At 48.6% G+C, this 27963-nt stretch overlaps 1 protein-coding gene across 11 annotated transcripts in view; it reads right to left on the bottom strand.

The window, feature by feature from the left end:
- The window catches only part of Vps8 (vacuolar protein sorting 8), a 947651-nt gene that overhangs the window by 130510 nt on the left and 789178 nt on the right, over window positions 1-27963 (bottom strand). For all 11 annotated transcript variants that reach the window (XR_012825005.1, XM_075677146.1, XM_075677136.1 and 8 more), the window contains one exon: window positions 16843-17059. Coding sequence is in view for 10 of the 11 variants with exons in the window: in XM_075677146.1 (XP_075533261.1) it covers window positions 16843-17059 (217 nt within the window). In the remaining variant the exon portion in view is untranslated. The remainder of the gene's footprint in view (window positions 1-16842; window positions 17060-27963) is intronic.

The raw sequence follows: 27963 nt of genomic DNA, 5'->3' as shown, positions 1-27963 counted from the left end.
GAATAATGAGAATTGTGAAACATATTATAATAGGCTGGTTCATTTTTATTGAATAGGCATGTACCGGTGTTTACTCAGAAGTTCTCCATGAATCGGCCTCTCGCGTCACGTCGTGAATCTCCCCATATTGTGCTGTGAGCGTTAAAATCACCCACGAGTATGTAAGGCTCAGGAAGCTGAGCAATGAGGTTATACAACCCTGTTTTTTCTATGTGACGATTCGGGGGTAGTGGTATTGACCGAAGGTGGAAGTCAAACTCCAACCGTCCCGAAGTAAAAAGCCGTTTATTTAACATATACAACCAATATATATAATGAACAGAAGCGCCCCCTGGGGAATAAAGAACTGAAATGAATAACGAAACTGAATATAACATACTCCCTCCCTTATTTTTAGTGGTTAGTTGTTAGTAAGTATTAGTAAGGAAAACCCCAAAGCATGCACACTGTACTTATTTACACATATTTACAACCTATGTACACAAAGTCAGACCGCCAACTAATTGGTCTGATAGTCTTGGAGCCAGGCCGGTGGCCGGCGTTCTCGGGTCGGCCGCGTTGGACGTCGCACTGGCGACGGGCTCGTTGACTGCTGCTGCGGTATGCTAGGAGACAGTGCCTGCGTCCTGGGAGAAGGAGGCTATAGCACGGCAGGCTGCAGCACATCGGGAGACAGCGGCTGCGGCGTGGCAGACTGTAGCGCCTCAGGAGACCGCGGCTGCGGCGTGGCAGGTTGCAGCGCATCAGGAAGCTGCGACGTGGCGGGCTGCAGCGCATCAGGAGACCGCGGCTGCGGCGTGGCAGGTGGGCCTGGTTCCCAGGTGCCCCTCTCCGGAACCCTGGAAAGCTTGAAGGCATTCCACGTACGGCCGTCTCCAAGTCGGAAAGAGGCTGGTCCCCTCCTCTTGATCACCTCAGTTGGTGAAGGAAAGGCGCAGTCTCCCTTGACCCAAACAGACGGTTTTTTGATACAGACAAAATCGCCTACGGCTATCTTCGTCTTCTTGGCGGCTCTCCTTTTGTCCGTGCAGTGCTTGCTGCTTTGCTGCCGACGCCTAACCCTTTGACGAAGTCGCGCCAACTCCTTGGCTGGGTCTTCAGCAAATGCTGGTGCTGAGAAACCCACAGCATCCAGCCTGGTTCGGGGCATTCTCCCATGCAGCAGGAATGCTGGGGCGAACCCGGTGGTGGCGTGCGGAGTACAGCGGTAAATGGCAAGGTATTCTGTGACAGCTTTCCGAGGCGGTCATCTTTCGAGGAGTGAAACTTGAATGAAATTTTCAATGTGCGATTAAAACATTCTATTTGCCCATTGGCTTGGGGGTAGTATATCGAAGAATGTGAAAGACTAATGCCTCTGTTTTGCAGGAAAGTTATGAACTCACGCGAAGTGAACTGAGCTCTATTGTCGCAAACGATCTCTTCTGGGTAACCTTCACGGGCAAAAACACTTGTTAAAAAGTCTTTCAGGGTGCTCGTGGACACTTCGCTGCAAAAATACACCTCTGGCCATTTAGAATGGTAGTCAACAAGCATTACAGCAAATCTGCTGTTGTAAGCTGCATGCTCCAAAGGACCAACAATGTCTAGGCCAAGCTTCTGCCACGGTCGGTCAGGCCATTCAATAGGCTGCAACGGTGCTGGTGATGTTTTGGCGGACTTATCTGCCTCCAGACAGATATGGCAGTTTTTTACTGCCATTTCCACTTGCTTATCCATTCGTGGCCACCAGAATTGCTCACGCAGTCGTGCCTTCGTGCGCGTGATACCCAGATGTGTCTCGTGCGCGGTGTCGATGATCTGAGCCGTGAGGGAGGACGCTCTCCACGCAGAAGCAGGTCATCGACAAAAGAAAGTTCTTCCCGAATGGCGTAGAATGGTTTCGCCTCTTCTGGTATGGACTTCTTTGGTGGCCAGGAACTCAGCACGAATGACTTGATGGTTTCCAGGCAACTGTCGTCGAGGGCGGCCTGCCTGAACTTCTCCTTAGTCACGCAGGATGGCTCAATGAACGAGACAATTTCTTCCTCCTTAGCAATCTCTGCCTCCGAGGTAGGTGCTGGTAGCCGAGAAAGTGCATCTGCTACAGTGTGTGGGGATCCCTTGCGGTATTCAACAGTGAAATTGTAGCAAAGCAGTCGTGCACTCCAGTGTGCAATTCGGAGTGGGCGTCTTCCATGTCCTTGTGACGACAGCAAGGACACCAGTGCCTGGTGGTCTGTTCGAATGGCGAACAGGTGGGTGAAATGGCGAACCCACAGGTATGTGTGCCATCGCTCACATGCCCAAATGCACGCAAGGGCTTCTCGTTCCCCGAGTGAATATTTTCTCTCTGCAAGCGACAGTGTACGAGATGCGAAAGCGACTGTGCGGAGCTCGTGGCCACTTTGTTGCTGCAGGACTGCTCCCAGCCCACAGTCGGACGCGTCGGTCGACACAATGATTGGCAATGACGGATTGAACATTTGGAGGACTGTACTCGACGAAAGCATTTCTTTGACCCTCCGGAAACTGCTGTCTGCTTCGGCAGACCAGATGAATGGCTCATTTTTGCGAAGTAAGACTCTCATAGGCTCAACCACTTGTGCCAAGTGTGGAACAAACTTGGAGTGGTATTCTATGAGACCCAGGAACGAACGAAGGGTGGCCACATCAGTTGGCACTGGTGTGTTAACTATGGAGTCTACTTTCTCTGGAAGTGGCGAGATACCACGTGCAGTGACCTTGTGCCCTAGAAAGGCAAGTTCTGGAACGTTGAAAAGGCATTTGTTGTTCAGTTTCAGACCTGCGTTCTTGATCTTTTGCAGCATGGTCTTCAAGTTTGAAAGGTGTTCTTCTGCGGTCTTGCCAAAAATGATGACATCATCAATGTAGAACAACACGCCAGGGCAGCGGTCAAGGATTTTCGCCATCATCTTCTGAAATGCCGCAGGGGCAGAAACCAACCCAAAGCAAACTCTTAAAACGGAAAAGGCCACCATGAGTGATGAAAGCTGTCATATCCCGGCTGTCAGGGTGCAAGAGAACCTGATGGTAAGCGAAAGCCAAGTCAAGTTTGGAGAAGTATGTAGCGCCTACCAAAGCGTGAAGCAGCTCCTCTGTATGGGGCAATGGGAAACTGTCTGGAACAATAGCTGTGTTCAGCTCTCGGAGGTCTACGCATATCCTGATGCTACCATCTTTCTTGTTAACAACAACAATGGGGGACACCCATTCAGAAGCATCGATCCGCTTGATGATGTCAAGGCTCAGCAACCTCTGAAGCTCATTTGATACTGGTGACCGGAGAGAATACGGCAGACAGCGAAGCTTTGTAGTTACAGGCTGCACGCTTGCCGTGTTTATATGCGATGCGTGAACCCCTTAGCAAGACCCACGTCGGGACTAAAAAGTGAACTGAACTCATGTGCTAAGGCTGGCAGAAGAGCTTTGTTACGGGGCTGCGTGCTTGACGGTGTGGAAATAGAACAGGATAGCGGGTCAACAACAGTCCGCTGCGGAGCAATGGACGTGTATAAGCACTTGAGAGCAGAACCCTCAATGCGAAGATCCAAGGCTTTAATGCCGTCAAGACCGATAAGGCAAGTTCCTCGGTTAACAACATAAAAACGTAGCGAAGCTGTGCGGCCTTTAAACCGAACGTCTGCCTGGAAACAACCTAGCACTGGAATCGGCCGTTGAGAGTAGTCAAACAGACTAACATGCGGAGCAGGCAGGAGCGGAACGCTCTGAAAATATCGACCGAATTCTTGCTCCGACAGGATTGAAACAGACGACCCTGAATCAGCAAGGATGTCAAAGCGACATTCGCGACTTGCACTTGAATATGAATTCCGCTACGCACGGAACGTTGCACAGTCAAAACTTCCTCAGCACTGCTGGATGACGAAACATCTTCATGAAATTCAACTTCACGGACTCGGCCTTGCATTTGGGTTAGCTTGCGGTTGCATACCCTTTGAAAGTGGCCCTTGTGACCGCAAAACGAACAAGTCTTGCCATGCGCTGGGCACTGCGGCGCTGACGCGATATGGTCCTGCGAGCCGCATCGGAAACAACGTGGCGAGCCGGAGCGGCTACTCTGTTCTCGGTTCCGCTGAGGGGGGCGGTTCTGCTGTGGCACACGTGAGCCGCCCGCACTCCTCGTTAAATTCTGCTCTAAGGTGGCTGCCGGTTTTAAATTCCTTTTTTTCGAAAAATGCAACGATGGTTTTCGACGCTGCCGCAACGAAATTGCTTCGACCGAAGCAGAAAGCTCCTTTAGCTCTTCAGCCGCCTGCTCAAACTGAAGTGCAATTCGAACAGAATTCTCGAATGGAAGTGTGGAACCCTCGAGCAGTAACCGCTCACGTACGCGAGTGGAAGCTACGCCGGCAATGAATTGGTCCCGTAGAGCATCATCTTGCGAGGCAAATTAACAATGTGACGCTAGCTCCCGTAGAGCGGCAACAAAGTCATGAACGGACTCGCCTGTGTGTTGGCTGCGGCGGTGAAAGCGATGACGCTCGATGATAACGTAGCGCGACGTCGAAGACTGGTGCCGTAATGCGGCGAGTGCAGAGTCGTATTTGTCAGGAGGGGCCACGACAGACTTGTCATCGGCGCGTGCTGCGGCACTTGGCGCAGCCGGTGCTGTGGCGCTGGTCCCTGCATGTGGCGTCTGATAAATACGCTGGCCCTCCGTCCCCAAACAATGCAAAAGAATAGCCTTGAGTTGCTCCGGCTTGAATGCGGCGGCTCCGGATGCCAGCAAGTACACATTGAACATCTGCTCCCACTGCTCCCACGGCAATGAGGGACGGCCGGGCGTCGGAAGGAAAAACGGTGGCGGAGCAAGCCCGGTGAAGCTCATGGAGGGCGGATACAGACGGCGCAGTGGGGCTGGGGGTACGTTTATGACATCCTCATCGCCAATGTGGTATTGATCGAAGGTGGAAGTCAGACTCCAGCCGTCCCGAAGTAAAAAGCCGTTTATTTACCATATACAACCAATATATATAATGAAGAACCGAAGCGCCCCCTGGGGAATAAAGAACTGAAATGAATAACGAAACTGAATATAACAGGGGTATATAAATAGAACACACAGTCACCAATTTATTGAAAAGCATTGTCCGAACTGACACTGCCCCAAGGGGCGTCTGAAGGGCCACATGTTGACAAGCTACAGACTTGTCAGCAACTATTGCTACACCATTGGACGACACAGCAGCGTTGTCTTGGGTCTTTCCGGAAAATAGCATATTGCCAGAGAAAGTTTGTGTAGATTTAAGATGTGTCTCCTAAACACACAGCAACTTTCGATTATGTTAGTTTAGGAGTTCTGTAATATCGTCGAGGTTATGAAGAAGTCCTCTAACATTCCATTGTAGTATTTGTGTCTCCATTATGATAAACGTGTTTAGTGCTGTGTGTTTAAGAGATGAAGATTAGCTCACGGGCCCTTTCCAAGTGCCGTGATGTGAAATCTGTTTTTTCTGGAGCAATTGCAAGCGTCTCGCCACTCCTTAGGCGCTGGTGGCATCGTCTGGCTGGTGTTACAATCGGCCTGCGGGGGCTGGCAATCCTCGGAGAAGCGACCTCCGAACCCTTCCCAGCCTGCTGCGATGACTCACTTTGTAAAGACAACAATGCACCTTGTCAACAGCCCGACGGTGCCAGCATGTCTAGCCATGTTCGACGGGCTGAGTACTGTTAGTTGATTCGCTGCACCTTTACGGTTTGCTTGGAGCAAGATAACTCCTGGATGGGAATGTTTTGCGGTGCTTTCCCACGGGCCCCAGAAGTCGTCACAGTCAATGGACAAACACGGCAGCCACTGACTGAGGGGTCAGCTCTGGGATCAAGACGTGCCTGCTCAGGTCAAGACCTCTCGAGAACCCTCTCACCTCGGTGTGTTCAGTGAAACCCAAAGTGCGAAAGTGAGTGTGTGAACCCTCTCCCTCAAAGGCGGGTCGACGACAATGACTTTGAACGCTCCCATTGGTCGAAGGTTTTCCCTCATCTAGGGATCTAGGGAGGACATAGTGTTTTTAAGCAGTCGTTTCCCGCTCTTTGGTGTGCATTCTCTTTCAGTCATGCTAGACTGATGAACTGTAACGTTCTTCACCCTTCATGTAGGTTTTGTAAATAAATCCCATATTCCTCGTTCTCGATGAGAACAAGTCCCTCCCTTCAACAACGTCCTTAGCATGGATGAGTCGGACGACGGCATGGGCCAGCTGCCATCTATTTCATGCCCGACCCCAACTCTAACACTGGTTGTTGCGTCCATCGCCTCTTGCAAGGCACTGGACGCACACTCTTCCGAGTGCTGCGTTTGACATGAAGGCCTCGACACATCGGACGAGACCTTTGAGGCCACCGGCCCGGAGGTCGATGATCCCTTCTTCTGGGGTGGCGGAACAGCGATGTAGCTGCCGGGGGACTGGATGGCGACACCGCCGGCTCACTGCATGTGGGCTGGACAGCCGCCGGAAGCTGTGTCGCTGCTCCCTGATGCCTCACATTGGTAAAGGTGTTCTTGGATAGGTAAGATACCTGCTTGCATACCTCCTAGAAAGTTATGTTTTTCTTTACTTTAATTGTTACTATTTCCTTTTCTTTTTTCCATGATGGGCACGACCGCGAGTATGAGGCGTGCTTCCCGTCACAGTTTGCAAAGTGGAGAGAGTTGTCGCAAGATTCAGAGGTGTGTTCATGCATTTAGCACAAGTTTGGCGGCCTCGGCAGCTCTGTGAACTATGGCCACAATGCCGGCTTTTCAAACATCTGAGGGGATTCGGCACGTATGGCCTAACATGGAGCCTGATGTACCCAGCCTCGATGGACTCAGGCAGAATACTTGAACTGAATGTAAGTACCAGCTGCTTGGTCTGGATTTTCTTGCTGTCACGCCTTATCTTAATTTGTTTAACACTGATGACGCTCTGCCCACTGAAGCCCTCCAAGAGTTCAGCTTCACTTGGCTCCAAAAGATCGATCATCTGAGACAATGCCATGGGAGGTATTCATAGTACGGTGTGGGGTTACTGTTACTTGGGCATCCACAAATGATACTAGATATGGCAGTTTTTCATACTGTTTCTGGTTGCAAAACTTTAAGAGGAGATCACCGCTTGCCATCCTCGATGCTTTATAACCTGTACCAAAAACTTCGGTAAGAGACTTCGAAACAAGGAATGGTGAAATTGTTCGCACTGGTTTGTCTGATTTTTCAGAATGAATGACATGGAAATGGGGGAAAGAATCTTTTTGCCAACCAAAATACTGGATGACTTCATTGGTGTGCCCTTTTTTCTGAGGGCAATCAGGAAGTGGGGGAAAAGAACTAGCCATAGATGAATGCTTAGTTTTCGGCAGTAACACCAGTCACCCACCGTTGAGCCCTACAAGGGGACGCTGCAGGGCCTCTAAAAACAGGTCCTGCAAAGGCCAGCTGTACGTTACCACTATAACCTAGGTAGGCTACTCACACAAGGTTAACCATCGCTGTCTAGAAAATTGAAAGTAATGCAGAAGAGAGGAGAAGACAGGAACGATTAAAAGTGAACGAGAAAGATGAAGATTGGAAAGGAGGATCGAAAAAGGGAACTACCGATTTCCACCGGATGGGTCAGTCTGAGGGTGCCGTCTATGTGAAGCCATGGCCAAAGGGGTGTGTTGCCTCTGCCGAGAGGCCTTAAATGTCCAAACTCTCAGCATCGGCTCAACCCCCAGGATCCCCTTTTCCCCAGACACGGCTAAGCCACGCGCGGCTAAGCATGGGAGGGTCCCACTCCCATGTGCTTGGGTATGTGATGGCACAACTCACCAAATGCCTGCTGATGCAGACGCCCCTGCGAGGGAGCGGATACATTTGCCGTAACGTTTCCTCACCTGCACAAAGAAGACAAAGCAGTTAGGGAACCGCATGGTGAAGGTGCTGTCGTGCCCTATGGCCATCACACTCCTGAGAGGCGAACTTATACATGGCTCCAGTAGGGGCGAGCGTGGGCAGCCGCATGCGCAGAGATCCGAGCGTGTTGACAATGATTGATAGCATTGATTGTCGAAAAGATTCATGCTATCTTTGGCACGTGGCTGCTCAATGCATTTTGTCCTTTCGGATCGGTGACAGCAAATGGCTTTCCAGTAATGCCAGTGCGTGACCATGTCATATACCAAGTAGAAACTGCACAAGGAAGACGAAGTGGTTAGGGAACCACATGCTGAAGGAGCTGCCGTGCCCTGTATGACAGGTAAGGCTTTCGCCTTAATAATTTCAAGATAATGAGGCAGGTGTCGGTTTACAATTTCCTCAAAGTGTTTGCAGAAACAGCATATCAACACTATAGGCCTGTAACTGTTGGCCAGAGACGGCTCCTTGCCCTTTTTGAGAATTGCATTATGATTGTTTTTTTCCAAGAGGATGGGATGTACTCGGTAGACCACAGGGCGCTAAAAAGTGATAGGAATTTTTTGTGGGTTTAAGGGGTTTAACTGTCTGATCATGTCATAAAGTATTTGTTCGGTTCCTGGAGCCGAATTGGCTACAGCAGTTCACTGAAGCCTGAAATTTTGCTGTGTTGAATGGATGATTGTATGGTTCAGCGTGTGTGCTTTTGCAATCCAGAGGCAGTCATTCTGCTTGTCACTGATATCTTAGGAATGCGTCAGAGTAGTAGGAAGAACTGAAAATATATTGTGCACCTAGAGTTGTTCTTCGAGTGTGTCTCCCTGGGTATTTACCAAAGGTAGAGGCTGAGATTGCCGGTCTTGTAATTTGTTGACTGTTCCTTTCCTTTCCAGGCTTTCCTTTCGTCTGTATGAGAATTCATACTAGATATGTATTTTTGCCAGCTGTGCCTTTTGGCGTGGCAGTGCATTCTTCTACCATAAGAATTTATCCTCTTAAAGGTGATGAGGTTCTCTGTAGTTGTTGAGTTACGAAGGTAACTCCAAGCCTTGTTTGGTTTCTGCACATTTCCCTGCACTCGTCATTCCACCAAAGAACACGTTTTGAAGGCGACCCATTTCTTTCGGGATACCTATTGATGCTGCATCAACTACAAATGCTGTTAAGTATCCATCTACCAATGCATTATCAATATTAAGTATACAGATATCATCTCAGGTCAAGTACGTGAGCTTTCTGTATCGCTTCCAGTCGACCTTCCACCTAGGAGCAGGAGAAGAGCATTCATCCAGTTTTGTACAGATTAAAACAACTGGGAAGTGGTCAATTTCATATGGGTTCCTAATAACACTCCATTCCAGATATGAAAGAAGTGCACTAGACGCTACGGTTAGATCCATCAAGGAAAAGGTTTTGTCTGCAAGGCTGTGGAAGGTCGGTTCCTTCTTGTTAATTAAGAAGGTACCTGAGAAGAACAGGAAATTTTTTATTAGGCACCCTCTTGCATCACAACGAGAGTCTCCAAGCAGGGTGCTATGCACATTGAAATCTCCAGCAACTATATAGGGTTCAGGAAGCTTATCGATAAAATTCTGGAAGTCTGTTCTCAATTGTTGAGACTAAGAGGGATATATAACGAACTAATCGTGACTAACTTATCAAAGAGCACAGCTTGGACTGCAACTGCTTCAAGGAGCATTTGGAGCTGTAATTGCTGGGAGGCAATTTCCTTATCTACTATTATTGCAACCCCGCCGGACGACCAACAGCATTGTTGCAGTCTTTGCTGTAAATGGAAAATTGTAGGAGAAAGTTTGTGTGGAAAGATTTAAGGTGTGTCTCTTGAACACACAGCACCTTCGGATTAAACTTATGTACAAGTTCTTTAACATCAACAAGGTGACGGAGAAGATCCCCAACATTCAATTGTATATTTCAGCATACATGTTAAGAATGGTGTTTGTGCTGTGTGTCTAAGAGATGGAGGTTAGGATAGCTTGCATACAGGGCCTTTTTCGGGCCCTGTAATGCAATGCTTTTCTCTCATGCCACGGTGCTGAGACTTGCAGCAGTCCTTCAGTGCTAGCCGTGCTGTTTGGCTAACAGTAATGCCTGTTGCCTTTTGCGAGGCGCTTGGCATCTGCTATTGTGAGTGGCTCGTTTGCCGTGAAGGCCTCTTCTCAAGAGACAAAGCCTTTGAGCCCACCAACCCTTAGTTTGATGGGCCATCCTTCATGGACAGCTAAGCAGCGTTGGCTGCTGTTGGCAAGAGGGTTGGTTGCACAGGCACGGCCAGACTCTACATGGGCCGGGCAGGTGCCAGAGTCTGTTGCCACATGCAGCACCCCTTGCGCACTGCATCAGCATACCCTGTGGTATGAAGAAAGGATATGCACTTTTGCGCTTCTTGGAAAGAGATGTTCTCTTTTACTTTTCACGTGACAATGTCCGTCTTTTTTCCATGTAATGCAGGATCGAGAATATGCTGCATGGCCACTGTCACAGTTCGGACAGTGAAGCACGCCAGTACAATTGTCATAAGTGTGTTTATGGTCACCATGTATTACACATGCCAGTTGGCATCAGCAGCTCTTCGAGCCATGGCCAAACCTTAGGCACTTGAAGCACCTACACGGGTTCAGGATATATGGTCTTACCCGGATTTTAGTATATCCTGTTTTGAGGGTCTCTGAGAGAATACTAGAGCCCATTGTAAGGATCAGCTGCTCTGTGGCAATTTCATTGTTGTCTCGTTTAATCTTTATTCATTGTACTTGAGTTATGTTCTGTTCTTTCCAGCCTTCTAGGACCTTTTCCTTGGTCAAGTTCAAGAAATTTTCAACAGAGATTACTCCTTTGAATGTGTTCATTGACTGGTGCGGGGTCACCGTGATTTGTACATCACCAAATGTTACAAGACTGAGAGTTTTTCGTGTTGATGCTGGTTGCGAACCTCAAGGAGAAGGCCGCTGGCCGTTTTTGTCACCTTGTAGCATGGACCTAGTGTGGTGATTAGACATTTGGCGACAGTGAAGGGTGAAAGTAAAACAAAGTGAACACAGGAGAGATGTGAAGTGAGAGAGAAAAACGAAGATTTGAGACGAAGACAGGAAAAGGCAAGTACCAATTTCTCCCAGATAAGTCAGTCTGGGGTTTGCGTGGCATCGAGGCCAAAGGGGTAGGTTGCCTCCCCCAAGGGGCCTTAAAGGTCCTAACATCTGGCATTGGCTCAACCCCCAGCATCCCATTTTCCGCAGACACGGCTTAGCCATGCATAACTAAACGCAGAAGGGTCCAACCCTTATGTGTGCTCGGGCCTGTGGTGTCGCAATGCACCAAACGTCTGCTGATACAGACACCCCCGCAGGTATCGAGTAGGAATGGAACAGGGACGCAGCTGCCCTTAAATTATGCCTTGTATGGATGCGTGCCGCAGTTTGATAACACGTGGCTTCTAGGAAAGAGCCGGGATACATTGACTCGATAATTGCTAGATTAATTAATTAAATGCTGAGTTTTACATACCAAAACTACGATCTGATTCTGGGATTCTTTAATGTGCACCCAATGCATGCATGGTACACAGTATTTTTTCATTTTGAGCCCACCAAAATGCACCCGCGGCTGCTGGGATTTGATCCTGTGACCTCATACTTAGCAATGCGCCATAGCCACTAAGCAACCATGGTGGGTAATTGCAAGAAACCTTTTACATAAAGAAACAAGGTGACTCTTGCATTAGTATTTTGTCGGTTTCACTTGACAAAAAGAGTGTCAAATTTCAGATTCGGTTTGCTGATAACTTTTCTGGCTTGTGATAACTTGTCTTGTGATTTCAACTATTTTGACAGCATTCCTACAAGTTCGGCAAATGTAATGGTTGTGCGCATTTATGTTCTGTACCTACATATTCATGGAATAAAATTAGTTGCGAGTGAAGTGCTTTCTCTGTCTCCTTTTGCTTCTTCTGTTGGTTTTTAACCTTGTGCCACATAGCCTTCATAATCTATGCACTAACTAGCCCAACATCATACTCTGCTGAACTTCTTTTGCTTCCTTTTTTTCTTGGGGAGGATGGTGCACTTCCAGTGGTGGTGATCAGCAGTCAATGATTTAGCCAAGTCACTTACCCTAATTGGCAATGTGCTGCAGGCTGTGCATCTTATATAGGAGCATATGTGCTTGTGTTCTTGACTCTCAGTCATGAAATGGGTCTCCCTCGAGATGAAGGGTTTATGACTGAAATTTCAGCTCTTTTAGTTTCATGAATCACCTTTGATAGTTTGCAGACAGGATCATCAGTGCAATATCTACGCACCTCGCCTGCAATGTCCAAAGCGGGTGAGGGGCCACACAAAAAAAAAACCACAGGTGGGAGCCTAATCCAAACCTCCACGTTACGTGTGTGTTGCACAACCAATTGTCTTACAGCGGCGGTTGTTCCCACGTCCACATTCTTGGCTAGTTATGTGTATGAGATATAACCATGGCCGTGTTAGAAAGCACTACCCAAGGCCATGGCATTGAACATCCTTTTGACTGATGGTGTCAAATAGTACAGAACAGCCGCTGCCATGGCACAATTAGTAGTGCAACATATGCGAAACGCGGAGGTTTGGGTCAGGCTTTCATTTTAATGTATTAGCATCCTTAGGCTACCGTATTTTCCGGTCTATAAGTTGCATCTTTAGATAAGTTGCAGTGCCCTCAAAACAGCAATATTTAAGAAAAAAAAATTTATATTAGTCGCACAGGTGTATAAGATGCATCTTTTCATTCCGTAAGCGATCAAAAAAAAAAAGGTGATTTTTCACTTCATGAACATGAATGATATGGACACTCCAGGCACATTTCTGCAGTCATGGTTGCTGCGATGTTCCATATGAAGTCCAAGGACAATAACATTGTTCCTGCGTGCCATATGCCGTATGTGTGAGTGAAAGCATGCGATGGTGAGCCGAATCACGCACAAGAGAGGAAAGCGAGAAGGCAGCACAGGAGGGAGGGAGGTGGCGGCTTGTACTCCGGTAGCAACTCCGTAGTTTACAGAGCGGTGCTTGTCGTATCTTGAAATTGATCTGCAGATGCGATGACTTCGGAGTCAGTCAACTCGTGGCTGGCCTGCCGCCGCTAGTGTTGCTGCTCCGTCCTTATCGCACGGCGCTCGGCAACTCGATCACGAGAAGAACCCGGTACCTTCATAGCACACATACAACCTGTAACAACTGCCAGAGGAAGTCAATCCAGCGTGTTTCGCGTAGCCATAGCATCCAATCCAATTTTGACGACAGTTATATTAAATATATATATATACACAAACAAGTAACATAATCACGGCCACGGCGGCCGCATTTCGATGGGGGCGAAGTGCGAAAACACCTGTGTGCTTAGATTTAGGTGCACGTTAAAGAACCCCAGGTGGTCAAAATTTCCGGAGTCCTCCACTACGGCGTGCCTCATAATCAGAAAGTGGTTTTGGCATGTAAAACCCCAAATATTATTATTATTATTAAACAAGTCACACCTCCTAAAAGACGCACCGCTGAAAAATTAAGAAAAGAACTGCGACTTATAGACCTTCTCATCAGGTGAGGCGAAAAGGGCGCACAGCATGCCTTTCCTCCTCTCTGGCTTGTGCGATCCGGCGCAGCACTGCTTGAAAGTATTGCTGTCGTGTGCTGCGGAATGATTTCGAAAAGGTCTAGGTCATTCTTTCTGAAATTTACACAATGTCCATTCATATAAGATTGTCAGGGAAGCCTTTTGGTGCATCGGTAGCTTTAGTACGTGGAAATATCTTTTGGAGGTGCAAACATGTGACGTGCATTATCAGCCGTGGTGTGCGTATGTGTTGTGAACTATTTTGCTCATATCGGTTTTATTTCAATGAAGAGAACCAGTGTCTCTGTATTACCAGCATGAAATGGTAAATCTGCTCACTATCTGATCGCTTGTCGTAGGGACTAAAACATAAGAGCACATGCTCGTGTACGTACGGCCAACCTATGGCAACTATGAAACATTTAAGCGGCAGGCGCTATCAAATATTTGTGATATGCTGGCATCGTTCTCATGCATTTCAAGTCTAGTTTGCTTGAAATCACTACATGTCTACGCTAGCCTTCCTGCATGAGGCCGATGGGGCTGCTCAACACAGCTATCACTGCGGTTGGTGAACAAGCATGATACATATATAAGCTATGTGCTTCGGCATTGCCTTTTTGACCTGTAAAGCCATAATATATGAGAGGGATCGCATAAAGAGAATATGATGGCTATTTTTTAGGACAAAATCTTCGTAATACATGTGAGTGCGTTGTAGAGAAAGGAACAAACACAAGCGAAAAAAAATTTCGGTTATTAACCTCTTTCTCGAAAAAGATAGAGAAAACGGGCTAACTCCACAATACGACCTCGCACAGTCAAGCAGCACAATGTTTATAAATCTATAAACATTGATGCCGTATGCTCGGACCATGCACTATATAGAACAAAGACATCTGTAATCCAGCACCTATCACTGCTTCACTGCTATCATTGCACTCATTGCACAGTTCGAAAACGGTCGCTTTGCTGGACAAGCTTAATTCACACTGTAAGGTGTGGTGTTAGTATTAACCAAAAGTATTTTATTCATGGGTGCAAACCTCATCCACGGAACCAAGTAGTCACGCAGTGTAATCTGCAGCTAACAGTTTGAACACTTGTCAAAGTATACCAGCACAGCTCTTATCGTAGCAGAACGGTACCCACGCTGTTACAATCGTCGCATATGTTTCATGGCTCTTAAACCGCACCTTAGAACCAAATAAGAATACTGCTATAAGGTGACATTCGTGAATGGAACATTTAGAAATACACAACTGATCTCCGAGGTTGATTGTAGGCTCAAATATGCGCGCGCACATCGCGCTGCATGCTCCGTCTGCCTCGACGCCAGCAAGAACTTCGCCCATGCCGACTTAAACCACTTCAGCACATCTCACAGAACCTTTACCATGTAGAAGACACACGTCATATTAAATAGACCGCACGTGTGTGAAAACAAACGCCAGAAACTACGGCCGAACGTATACCTGCCATGCAAGACAGAGCGCTCACCCAAGCCAGCATGCCGACTGCCAATAGATGGCGCCACTGTGTAGCTACATGGTGGCGCCCATGAAAAAACAGTGTATACACTGGAAAATATGGTACTTCACGCACTTTCCAGGGCCCAACTATTTATGTTTGCATCTAACTATGTATGCTTTATCTAACGGTCTCCCGCCTACGTGGGCCACTGGAGATAATCCATGTTCGAATGGGTAGCTCATCGGACTGCTGTGCTGAAGAAACAGGATTTGAAAGGAACTGTTTGACCAACTTGGGTCACTGAGCATATGGCAATGTGTACATATGCGCTGCTCTTCAACAAACCCCTTTCAAGCCAACATGGGTTACTGTAGATGCGGAACTGTGTAGGTACCGTGGTTTGAAGGACCTCTGATGCCGACAGGAACACTGGGTATGTGCCGCTCTATAAAGACGAAAAAGATCCCTTAAATTTCACTGATGCTGATCAAAATCGAACCCATATCACAAGGGTTCTTCAACTACAGCAATCCGATGCATTTGCAGGCTGCGCAACAAATGCACTGTGTATGTGTGCCGCTTTACAATGAACGTCTTTCATGCCAATGCTTTGGCGAGCTGCGCCACGAATGCACTGGGTATGTGCCGCTCTTCAATAAACCTCTCACCAACTCAGGTCACTAAATATGTGCCATTATGTGTGAGGCAAGCAAGGAACAATTTTCAGCATTCGAAGGCACCGGCAAGCTACGCTTCTCATCTTGGAGGCCACATGCGAACTTCTTCACTGCATCACTAGATGGTGCAATGAGCCCAGAAAGAAGTGAAAGAGAAGAGCCCAGTTGCCGCATGACATATTTCTCAGCGGTCTCGCATACTGGCATGCAAGCATTTCGAATGCCACGTGCAAGATTCATGTCGACAGCACTAGATGGCACCAAGTGTTCTTAGGGAAGCATGAAAGTGGAGTCCTGCTGCACTATATGCCTCCTACATAACATGTTTCGACGGTGGCAGTGCTTTGTGTCGCAATATTGATTCAATGCTAACACACTACCATCAACAGTCATCGTGAGATGGGTTCTGCCACAATTTTTTCTTGGTTTCTGTAGTCGTGTATTGACGTGTTCATGTTCCCAATTTCATTGGGAACCACATGGGGAAGCAGCTTATATTTGTACCTATGTTTTCAAAAGGAGTCACACCATGGTCTGAACCATCTGAACCAGAAGGTATTCTTGTTTTGAATGGAATTTGGAGGTGGCAGATCCCAGCAAAGGAGAGTGAGCAGCTTGTCGCAACACACAATTCTAAACAATCGAGGGGGGCTACATGTAAGTGTTCCAAAAGAACAAGTTTCATATTTGGCCCCAGCAATGTTTTTCTTTATGTGATTGCCCATGGCAGCAGCTTGGCGACATTTTGGCTCCATATTTACGCACCTGCAATGTACTGGCTACTTTTCACTTTTGGACCTGGCAACCCTGTGGCACAGGACCTGTCATTAGATGGCTGCAGTGTCATAAAATGGAGCCCGATGTAGCCGTCGTAGCACAGGATGGGGCCAGGTGAGTGGCCTCTATGGCAGCACAGGATACGAGTGGCAGCTATCTCAATAACCTAGGGTGATGGTATAAGCCACCCGCTGCCGTCTCCCAAGCTGGAGACGTCATGTGCCACCTTGTATTTCATTTTCACTTTAGCATTCCTCGAGGAACACTTTGTCTCTCGCTCTTCATTTATTATAGGTATTTTTTTCGAAGCACATGAACACATGAGACACTTTAAAGGAAAAAGGAAGTCTCGCAATATAAAACCACACGAAAAATTCAGGCCCTGCAAAAATGTTGTTTATAGAATGGCCTTAATACCTTTGTCGGCGCCCAGTGCTGAGCGTAGCTGACGCTGGGGTGCCATGACCCTCTCGAGCACAGGAAACCAGAGGGCCTCTCGCTCGGCTGCACTCAGGAATGGGCAGCTGCGCTGGCACAGCTCCACTGCTGCCTGCAGTCGTGTACGCGCCCCTTGCAGCAGCTGCTCTCGCATGGGGCCCTGCTGGGCACATGCCTGCAGCTGCGTGTCCAGGAACTGAACCACGATGGCATTTAGTAAATACATTGCAGGTTTAGCACAAGTAGGGAAACAATATGTGCAACACTATGAAGAAATATGAAAAAGACAAAAGAAATTGCACAAAATATCTGTCACCAAAATTTAAAGACTAAGTTGAGAGAGGGAGAAAAAGAAAGCAACTTCTGAGTGATACTTTCCAAGCACAGGCAAGTTTTTTGAGGACAAAACTTTCTTGAAATAATTCCACCATTGCAGCTTCTCATGCCATTTGTTCATAAGCATAGCAAGAAGCTTCCTCACACTGTGTCAGGGCATGTAGCTCTGACACAGGACCAGAAGAACTTGTGGTGCCCAAGTCCCTCCATACAATGAGAAAACTCATACATGCCGACTAGCATGTCCCTTTGTCTGAGCTACACTCTGTCCTGTGGGGATGCGTGACTCTCACGCGTCCCTTGATATGTTGTTTTCCCGCATAGCTTCAGTCTCCTGTAATACGGTTTCGTCGCATGGCTTGATGCCCGCGGCAGTCGGTGTGGTTGAAGCGCATCGCGAGAGATGGTGCGAGTGTGGCTCTGCTAACGCCACCTAACAGCGGGGTTACTTTTAGGGCGGAAAGGAGAAGGCGCTTCCTCTTTGGCTCGGTATAGTTAAGCGGCGCGAATGTTCCGCGCGTGCACCGATCCATGCTTCTGCGAGACCATCTCGCGAGGCCTCGTTCAAACACGGCACCGTTCGTGTGAACGACCAGGCGGTGGTGTCCAGCATGGGGTGAACATATTCACTCGTTATCCGGTCGCGGTGAGTCGGACTTCCGCGATTTGTCGCGCGCCCATCGGCATGTTTTCTGGATAGCAACTCGGCTAGCAGGCATTGGTCTATGAAAGGTGCAATAAATGCCCTTGTGATTGTTTGCACTACTGTGTTGTCGTTCCTTTGGCAAAAGAGCACAGGTGAGGATCCCACAGTCCTTATGCAGGTCCTGTCCTCCAGCATGCTTGTGCTTTAGAGATAGGCATCACATACAAGTCGCTGCTGTTCAAAATGGATGCCCATCCACCTCATAACCATGCTCACTACTGGCTAGTACATTACGATTTAGCACTGTGTACTATCACATAGCAACTAAGGTAGAGAGCCCAAGTAAATCACAAAAGTTCATAACGAGGCACAAATAAAGCAGTGTAAACACGGGAGGGCAACCAACAACATCAGCTGGTGTCTCTCGCACACTGTGGGTTTTTCCAGTTTTGTGTAGGTGCTTGTATGAAGCAGAACACATATGCACATGTGCTGGCTTTTTATTTTAGACAGTACAACCCACTTCATGAGCCATTATTACAACCGGGTTGTACGAAAAAAGCAGAAGGGAAAAACATCGAAAGATTTTAATTTGGGAGAAAGAAGTAGAGTCTGTATAAGTGGAACCCACTTATGCAGAAGTATAAGTAGGTTCCAATTATAGCATTATCACTGTACAAGTACTCAGACGAAACAATGAGAAGCTTTAACCATCACCTTTTGTGTCTGGTCTATGGTAAAATAAACCATTTACTACAATATTCCCATGCTGCATTATTGGCTATAACAATTACATCTCACTATTGGGTGTCTGTGCCAAGAGAAAAAAAAAAAAAATATGTGTCTGTGCTGCCATGAGTTGACAGCATTGACGTAAAAGGAAGAGAGGCATGCATGGGTGTGATGAAGTTGTGCTATGCAGGGCTAAGGTGTGTGGCATGCAAACAGGTGCGGCATATCACATCTTTTTTTCTAGGAATTTGCTTTTTCAAGCCTTGTATTGCCTCACTTGTGTCGGCGTCGGTGTTGCTGCACGAAAAAACTCAAGCCGCACGAAAATAAAAATTGCTTGACAGGCTGCGGATTCAAACTACTGAACTCTGGGTTGTGAGACCGTCACACTAACCGATTCAGCCACTGTCGGTTCACCATACCCACCCTTTGAAGTGGGGTTTTATATGCATGAAGAACTAGACGCAGCCCAAGGCACACCCAATCACAGGCGTCCCCTCCCTACAGAAGAGGAGGAGGGGGGAAAGGGTGTGCTCGAGTGTTCGCTCGCCTTGCACCCAACGTTTCCCACCAGTTCAGGCCCAGCAATCAGATGGAGAGGTTTGGTTCGTTCTGCCAAAAAGCAGGCTGTGAAGAAGAAACGGCACCGGGAGTGGGCCGCGCGTTGTGTGTTCGGCCGAGGAACAGGCAGCCATTTATGAACGCTGGTGGGAACTCGCTCGAGAAAGGGTGCGTCGTCAACGTGCCGCCTTGCCGTTAGGGAGCGCGAAGCTTAGGCGTTACGACAATGAAGAGCCGTGGATCTTGAGCTTCGCTTGCACCCCTCTTCACAGCAGTGGAAGGGCAGCGCTGAAAAAGGCAGTTCTTTTACCATAGGACACACACAAAAGTTCACAGTGCCGCAACTGCTGATTGTTATATCTGATATATTGTTAAAACCAGTATTGTTATAAGTGGGTTCGACTGCACCACTGTTTCTAAAATGCTAAGTTTGCCAAGTCCACGCTGATGCGCCATAGACAAGAACGGCACCGCTAGTGGTGCTGCTGCGCCGGCATTGACAGTGCCGCATGCGGGGCAAAGTTCAACTAGCGGGTGGTATGCCTCTCCCATCTCTAGTTAGCACCGCCTTGATTGCCTCTTGCACTGCGCATTTGGGCACGTTTCGTACCACGTGCGGTGTGTGCCTACGTGTGTGTGCGTGGACGTTTTATTCGAAGGACGATGTACAGTACGTTTCACACTTAAGGGAAAACTCGGAGCGCATTGCATCGTGATGCGGCGAGCACTTGAGTCAGGCGGGGGCAGCAACTCGCGCAGGTGCTTGAGGGGCGGGGTCTTGAACGGCGTCGTCTCCTACAGCAGTGCGCGCTGGTCTCATTGTCGGGAAGCATTCTACTGTCAGTTGCAGTGCACCGATCACATCGTTACTGCGTGAAATGAGCTGGTATTTTTTATTAAGCATTGTGCGACGCCCACTGAAACGCCTCGAAGGTAAGGTATCAATCGTCACTCACAGCACATACATAGACGAGCGACAAAAAAGGACGATGAAGACAAGCGCCGACTTCCAACTGCCCCGCGGGGCAATTGCCCCGCAGTTGGAAGTCAGCGCTTGTCTTCGTCGTTCTTTTCTTGTCCCTCGTCTATGTATGCGCTGTAAGTGACGATTGATATACCATGGAATACCAACTAGTCTGTACCCAAACCTTGCTCGAAGGTACGTTCATCGCTGCAGGGCAGTCATAGACGACGTACTGATTCCATACATTTTTGACTGCCCGTTCCTGGAAGGCAACCGTACTATATATTCTAACGCGATAGGCCGCCGATCCACACTGCTCGTGTTGTGCAAGAACTGCTGGAAGAGCACGCCGTCACTCTCTTGGAGTGGCCGCCTCGATACCCGGGCGCCAACATCATTTAAAATTAATGTCTGGGGCTCGTTGAAAGTATCGCTGGCGCACCATCCCATCTATCAGTCACCCGAGGATAGGCTTCGATCCACCATTGTCAGCGACTGAGATGTGCTGCGAATGAACATATCCCTGATCAAGTCACTCTACACTTCACTGCCTTCCAGGATGAGCGTTGTCATCACTGCCACTGCGGACATGACGAGATACTAACTGAAGTTCAGTTACCCGGCGGGCAGGGTCTGTCTGGTGTAGTGAATGATTGTCGAGAAAAATCAGTTCCAGCTCATTGTCTTAACCTAAAACATTCCTTTAATCGTATCCGTTTGTTTCATCGTGTTTACCCCCATAGTTATCATTGTTGAGAGCTTTGTTTTCCTTTCGAGTCAAATAAAGACTGAGCACATTGCACGCACATCTTGGTGCGTCATGTCGCTGCATATTACGGTAGCACACACAGTGAAGAAAATATACGTGTACACGCTCAGTACCCTGGCCTTTCGAAAGAACAAACTAAGCATGCTGTCAAAAGAAGTTTGTGGAACTCCATTATTGCCAATGAAGGCTCAGAGTTTGGCGTCGCACAACGTTTAGTAAAGAATATCAGCTCAGATCCCGCAGTACCGATGAAATCGGTGAACTGCCCCTAACAGTAGCACGCTTCCCGACGATGCGGCCAGCGCCGCCATAGCAGACTACGCAGATCACGACTGCCCCTCGAGCGTCTGCGCCTGTTTGAGCTGCTGCCGCCGCATGATTCCATTGCCTGCCACATTGCGATGCAATACGTTCCGAGTTTTCCCCTAAGTGTGAAACAGACTGTACACGCTTCTATTTGCCTTCAAGAAGATTGGTACGCTTGACGATTATTTTTATGGCTGCAATGCAGCAAAAGGGCAGCGTCTGCTTAGCCATGTAAGTGACGCTGAGCAGGTAATTGGACACGACATCGTATGTGCTGCCGGAAAAATCGTCGGCACATACGATGCGGCACATACGAGCTAAAGTAATTTTTGCAGTTTCTCACAAAATGTTTGCTACAAATCTGTGGTGTCTCTGATGGCGACAACGGACTTCCATTGACACTGTGCGGAAATAAACAAAATGTATCGCTGCATAGCACAAGTACGATATGCGCACACAACTTTAACTAGTACGTCCCCTACAATATAGAACAGAGACAGCAATGTAAATAGCTTGGCCATTTTTTAACAGTGCTCAAGAGGTGGAAGTTGAAAGTATTAATTAGTAATCATTTCTGCTTCAGCAATGCTAGCACAACCAAGACGCGGGCATGTATCATCCAATAACTTGATCGATCGGTGCAGTGGTGATGCAGGAATGAACTCTGGTCATGTTCAGTGCATCTTGCACATATTGTGACGTAGCAGTTGTCACTACGTTTATTCCGACTCGAAGATACGGCGAACCGGTCACCCCCACAGCACGGATCACACTCGAGAGCCAACCCCACAAGCGATGATGAAGAAGAACCCCATATGAGCCCCACATGATGATGATCATGTACAGATGACAAAGAATAGCTTATATCTGGCTACACTAATGTCCCCTTGCGCGAGAGTGGCCATCCTGGCCGCAATTCAAAGGGGCGGCGAACGCCTCATGAAAGGCTTCATATGGGACACGTGGACAACCTCAGCGGCAGGGCAGCGGCGGTCATTTGGAGCAACAACTGGTACCACGCGATAGTTAACCGGAGAAGTCTGCTCCAAGACTTTGTAGGGGCCGATGAACCGAAGTTGAAACTTGTCACACAAGCCAGGAGTACGAACTGGTGTCCGGAGTAGCACTTCGTCGCCAGGGCGGAAGCACAAAACGCGATAAGAGGCGTCGTAATGCTGCTTGCGGTCCTGTTGCTGTGCTTCGGTGTTGATGCGGGCGAGCTGGCGACAACGCAGAATGCGGGACACATATTCTTCACAGGAGGATGGACACTGATTGACAGTTGACGCGAAGAAAGAGACGTCAAGACAGGAACTGGGCGAACGACCATAGACAAGGTAGAATGGCGAGTAACTGGTTGTGCGTTGAATGGCGGTATTATACGCAAAAGTCACGAATGGCAAAACTGCGTCCCAGTTTCTGTGATCCGGTTCGATGTACATGGCTAGCATGTCTGACAGCTTGCGATGAAATCGCTCTGTGAGGCCGTTAGTTTGTGGATGGTAACTGGAGGTATTCTTGTGGGTGGTTCCGGAGGCTCTGAGTACTTCGTCTACTAGTTGCGAGAGGAATGCTTTTCCACGGTCGCTCAGGAGGACGTGAGGAGCACCGTGGCGCAGTGTTAACGACTGAAGTATCAATGCAGCAACTTCAGAGGCTGAGGCAGAGCTCACACAAGTTGTTTCGGCGTAGCGTGTCAAGTGATCAATGGCTGTCACAATCCATCGTTTACCGGTGGGAGTCACAGGAAGAGGACCATACAGGTCAATGCCAACGATTTCAAATGGTTGCGACGGACACGGAACCGGTTGCAGTTGTCCGCTTGGAGCTGATGTAGGAAGCTTTCGACGCTGACATAGGGCGCAGGAAGCGACATACCTCGCTACACTGGCGGACAATCCAGGCCAGTAGAAGCGACCTTTGATGCGGTCATAGGTTTTCTGGAAACCAAGGTGACCAGCAGTCATGTCGTCGTGAGAAGCCTGCAGGACATGAGCACGTAGAGAGCGTGGCAGGACAGGAACCCAGCGCTGACCGTCAGGGTGATAGACATGACGGTACAGGACGCGGTTGTCAATCTTAAATTGCGTCAACTGTCAACGAAGGCGGGCGTTAGGCGGGCGCGAAGCTCCTTGAAGGTGGACTATGATGCGCCGACAGTAAGAGTCCGCAAATTGATGAGATTGGAAGAATGTGTTGTCATGTTTAGGCATCTCGTCTACAGTGGCCAACAAGAAAGCATGTGAAGAGGGGTCGTGCGAAAGCTTGTCACGGATGGTAGTTGGAGGTCCATTGCATGGTGTCGTAGGAAGCGGACAGCGAGAAAGCGCGTCTGCATCCTGGTGTTTTTTTCCGCACTTGTAGGTAATAGTAAATTCGTATTCTTGTAGACGAAGGATCCACCGAGCAAGTCGTCCAGACAAGTTTTTCAGCGTCGAAAGCCAGCATAATGCATGATGGTCTGTAACGATGGTGAAATGGCGGCCGTGAAGATAAGGTCGAAACTTCTGTACAGACCAAACGATAGCTAGGCATTCCTGCTCCGTGATGGTGTAATTCTTTTCGGCGTTTGTCAGAACGCGACTTGCGTATGCGACGACCCTCTCCCCTAAAGTGTCGTCTCGCTGTAGGAGAATGCCACCAATGCCATGACCACTAGCATCCGTATGCAGGAGGGTAGGAGCAGCTTCATCAAAATGGCGTAGTACTGGTTCCGATGTGAGAGCGCGCTTCAGATGGGCGAACGCAGAATCACATTCGGGAGACCACACAAAAGGAACATTAGAACCCAGCAATTTGTGCAGAGGTGACGCTATTGAGGCGAAGCCTCGTATGAATCGGCGAAAATAGGAGGCGAGGCCTAGGAAACTGCGCAAATCTTTGGTCTTTTCGGGACGAGGGAAGTGCCGAACTGCTGAAATTTTGTCAGGATCAGGACGAATGCCATCTTTGCTCACAATGTGACCTAGTACCTTGATCGTCTTGCTCGCAAAATGACATTTCTTGGTGTTTAGCTGAAGTCCAGCGTTGGCAAGGCATGTGAGAACTTCATCCAGACGTTGCAGGTGCTGAGAGAAAGTTGACGAGAAAACAACAATGTCATCCAGATAGCACAAGCAAGTCTTCCACTTCAGGCCACGAACAACGGTGTCAATCATGCGCTCGAACGTTGCGGGTGCATTGCAGAGGCCGAATGGCATGACATTAAACTCGTAGAGCCCATCTGGTGTTGAAAACGCTGTTTTCTCTTTATCGTCCTCATGCATAGGTATCTGCCAGTAGCCAGAACGTAGATCGATGCTGGAGAAGTACTCGGCACCCTGCAGGGGATCCAAGGCATCGTCTATTCGCGGCATAGGGTATACATCCTTGCGTGTGATCTTGTTAAGTGCTCGGTAGTCGACACAAAATCGAACAGAGCCGTCTTTTTTCCGAACCAAAACAACGGGGGAAGACCAAGGGCTAGCAGAAGGGCGTATTATATTCCGTTGGAGCATGTCGGTGACGTTCTCGTCAATGACTTTCCTCTCGGCTAGCGATATGCGATATGGTCTACGGCGCACGATGGATGTACCATCTGTCTCTATCCGATGCGTCGTAATCGAAGTCTTTCCCAACGAAGCTGAATGCACGTCAAACGAAGCTTCATGTTTCTGGAGCAAAGCAAGCAATTGTTGTGACTGCGAAGGTGTCAGGTCGGAACTGATGGCAGCTGCAAGAGCTGAAGGAGATGCGGCCCGTCTGGTACAAGGAACTTCAGAGGAAGCTGGTTTAAATGAAACAACAGATATAGACTCCGATTCGGTGGCGGAAGCCAATGTAGTGCCTTTAGGGATGAGAATTTTTTCGGATGTCGGGTTTGTAGCGTAGAGAAGTGCAGAGCCATGATCAAACCTAACCAGCCCTGATGCAAAGGTAATCCCTCTTGTGAGACAGCATGCAGATGGTAATACGAGCACGTCGCCGCAGTCAATCACATCAGACGTGATAGTCACAATGCTTTGATGGCGAGGAGGTAGCGCGGTATCTTCTGCAGCAAGAAAGTGAAGTCGTGCGTCATCTGCATGAAGTGAATATGTCGTGTCGGTCATGTGGAGAACGCGTTGCCCACAGCAGATGGAGGCGGAGGCCGTAGAAAGAAAATCCCATCCCAATATGAGCTGCTGGGCACACGAACTTAGCACTGCAAATTGTACGTAATGCAGAAGTCCATCGATGGAAATATGAGCTGTGCACATGGCGATAGGTCGAATGGCAGCCCCTTGAGCAGCGAGTAGCGTAGGTCCATCATAGGGGGTCGTAACTTTCCGAAGTTGCGAACACAATTCACAGTGAATGACTGAAACACTAGCACTAGTGTCTATAAAAGCTTCTACTTGTACACCTTCTATTACAATCGATATCACATTGCATGGGCGCGATGGAGGAATTTCTGTCCTGTCGTTCGATGCAGCTTTTCCTCCAAAAGCTGCATAATTTAGTTTTCCGGACGACGATCGGCGAATTGAGAAGCAGGTCTCAGTGGGGACGTAGAGCGGCGAAGGGGGGATGGCGAGCGGCGTCTCGCAGGACGGTACGTCTGAGCCGTCTCGGATGCTACAGTAGGCGATGGAGAGCGTCCGCGCGGTGGACCATAAGGATGGCGTTGGTCATGGAAGCTCCCTAGACGTTGAAAAGTAGCTCCGGGCGAAAAGTCATCCCGTTTGTATACATCATATCCGCGACGCTCGTCTTGCTGGTGCTTGCGGCAAAAATGTGCTATGTGGCCCCGATAGCCGCAGTAGTAGCAGATGGGACGAGGAGGACGCCACTGCGGATAGCCGGTAGACATGGACGTGATGGGGCCGGTGTTGGTTTTGGAGGCGTCGGTGAAATGATGACTGGAGTAGCTGCAGCTACTTGTGCGTACGTGGATGGGGCCCTAGGGCTTAGAGGGTCCGTGTACGCTGCACCAGCCATGGACGCCAATTCCTCCTTGATAACGTCTCGCAGATTGGTATCGGAGGCATGACAAGGCATAGGCCCTGCGGCTAAGCCAAGATACTGGAGCTCTTCTCGAATTATGGCGCGTATCATTGCTCGTAAAGTAGGGTCGTCGGCAGTAGTGTTCGCAGTGGTGTCTGGCTGCAACCGTACTGATTCGAGTTCGTCAAGGCGCTGGCAAGTAGCGACGATATCAGCAATGGTAGCGGGGTTCTGGATGGCTAAAGCATTGAAAGCAATAGCTCCGATGCCTTTGAGGATGTGGCGAACCCTGTCTGATTCGGTCATAGCCGGGTTCACACGTCGACAAAGAGCAAGCACATCCTCGATGTACGACGTATAAGATTCACCGGTTTGTTGCTGACGAGTGTCGAGCGTCTTTTTTGTGAGGGCGGAACGAACAGCCGGTGTGCCGAAGATTTGGCGGAGCTGCTGTTTGAAAGCGCCCCAGTTCGTGAAATCAACCTCATGGTTGAAAAACCAAGTCTTCGCTACACCGGTCAGATAAAAGGCGACGTGACGTAGCTTGGACGCATCGTCCCAACGGTTAGCCGAACTCACTCGGTCGTAGTCGTCCAGCCAATCCTCGACGTAGTCCCCACGAAGTCCAGCAAACAGATGGGGATCACGCTGGTGTCCACTGACAACCCAATACAGGGAGGCTGGGGTAGCCGAGGCCGAGATGGTGGAAGTAGAAGTGCCTGTTGGCTCGTCCTGCGACATGCTGGCGGACAGCTGGCACAATCGGCGACCCGATCGAAGCTCCAGGAGGTTGAGCGGCGAGTCAGAGGACGGAGGACCGAAAAGCACACTCCACCACTTGTGACGTAGCAGTTGTCACTACGTTTATTCCAACTCAAAGATACGGCGAACCGATCTTGCCCACAGCACAGATCACACTCGAGAGCCAGCCCCACAAGCGATGATGAAGAAGAACCCCATATGAGCCCCACATGACGATGATCATGTACAGATGACAAAGAATAGCTTATATCTGGCTACAATATTCAATTTCTCGGCACGCGTGAACTTCGGCCAGCACATATAACAAAAGTGGTTTCCATGCTTGGGCAGCGCACACACAAACGAAACACGAGAAAGAACACAGGACAAGCGCTGGTCGAACTGAAAGTTTTTGTATGAATAAAAGGATTATATACCGAGTAATTATTAAATTCATGTGGGTTACATATAAAAACCGTCATACACTCAAGAGTGATCAATGAACGAGCTCGCTTCGTTTGCCATTTGTTTACTTCGTTCGGCGCACCGCACTAATCCGTCTGTCGTCTGCTTTTTTCGTACCATTTTCTTGTGAATCGGCAGAATTTCACTAGTGGCATCAACCATTTCGTGTTTACACTGCTGTCGTGACAGTTGACAACACAATAATAATTTCCAGTCATCCGAAGAGGCGCCGTTACAAACAAGAAACGTTTCGCACGCAGCGAGAACTGAACGCGTTGCACGATCTTGAAGGGAAGCGGCAGCGGAAACCTACACCCGTTGGTGATGAAATCGTGATGAAATATCCCACTCCATATCGATGGCACAAAGGCTACTCAAGTTCAACCGGGCTGTCTATCATAACATCTGGAGTGTCATTCAAGATCTGCCACATGCTTTTAAAGGATTGACTGGTGGTTCGAGCTGTGCCTAAAATGACATACAATATGCCAACGAATAGCTAACGACCAAGCCAGTGCTGTAAAACGCCTCATGAATCATGAATGCACAGTTGCAGCATGTACGCCATATGAGGCTTCTGGAAGTTGGCTTTGTTAATTCCAAGGAAGATGTTCG

This window comes from Dermacentor variabilis, unplaced genomic scaffold, assembly GCF_050947875.1.
Source record: "Dermacentor variabilis isolate Ectoservices unplaced genomic scaffold, ASM5094787v1 scaffold_12, whole genome shotgun sequence".
Taxonomy (NCBI): Eukaryota; Metazoa; Arthropoda; class Arachnida; order Ixodida; family Ixodidae; genus Dermacentor; species Dermacentor variabilis.
The sequence above is the reverse complement of the archived record's forward strand: the minus strand, read 5'-3'. Positions and strand labels throughout refer to the sequence as shown.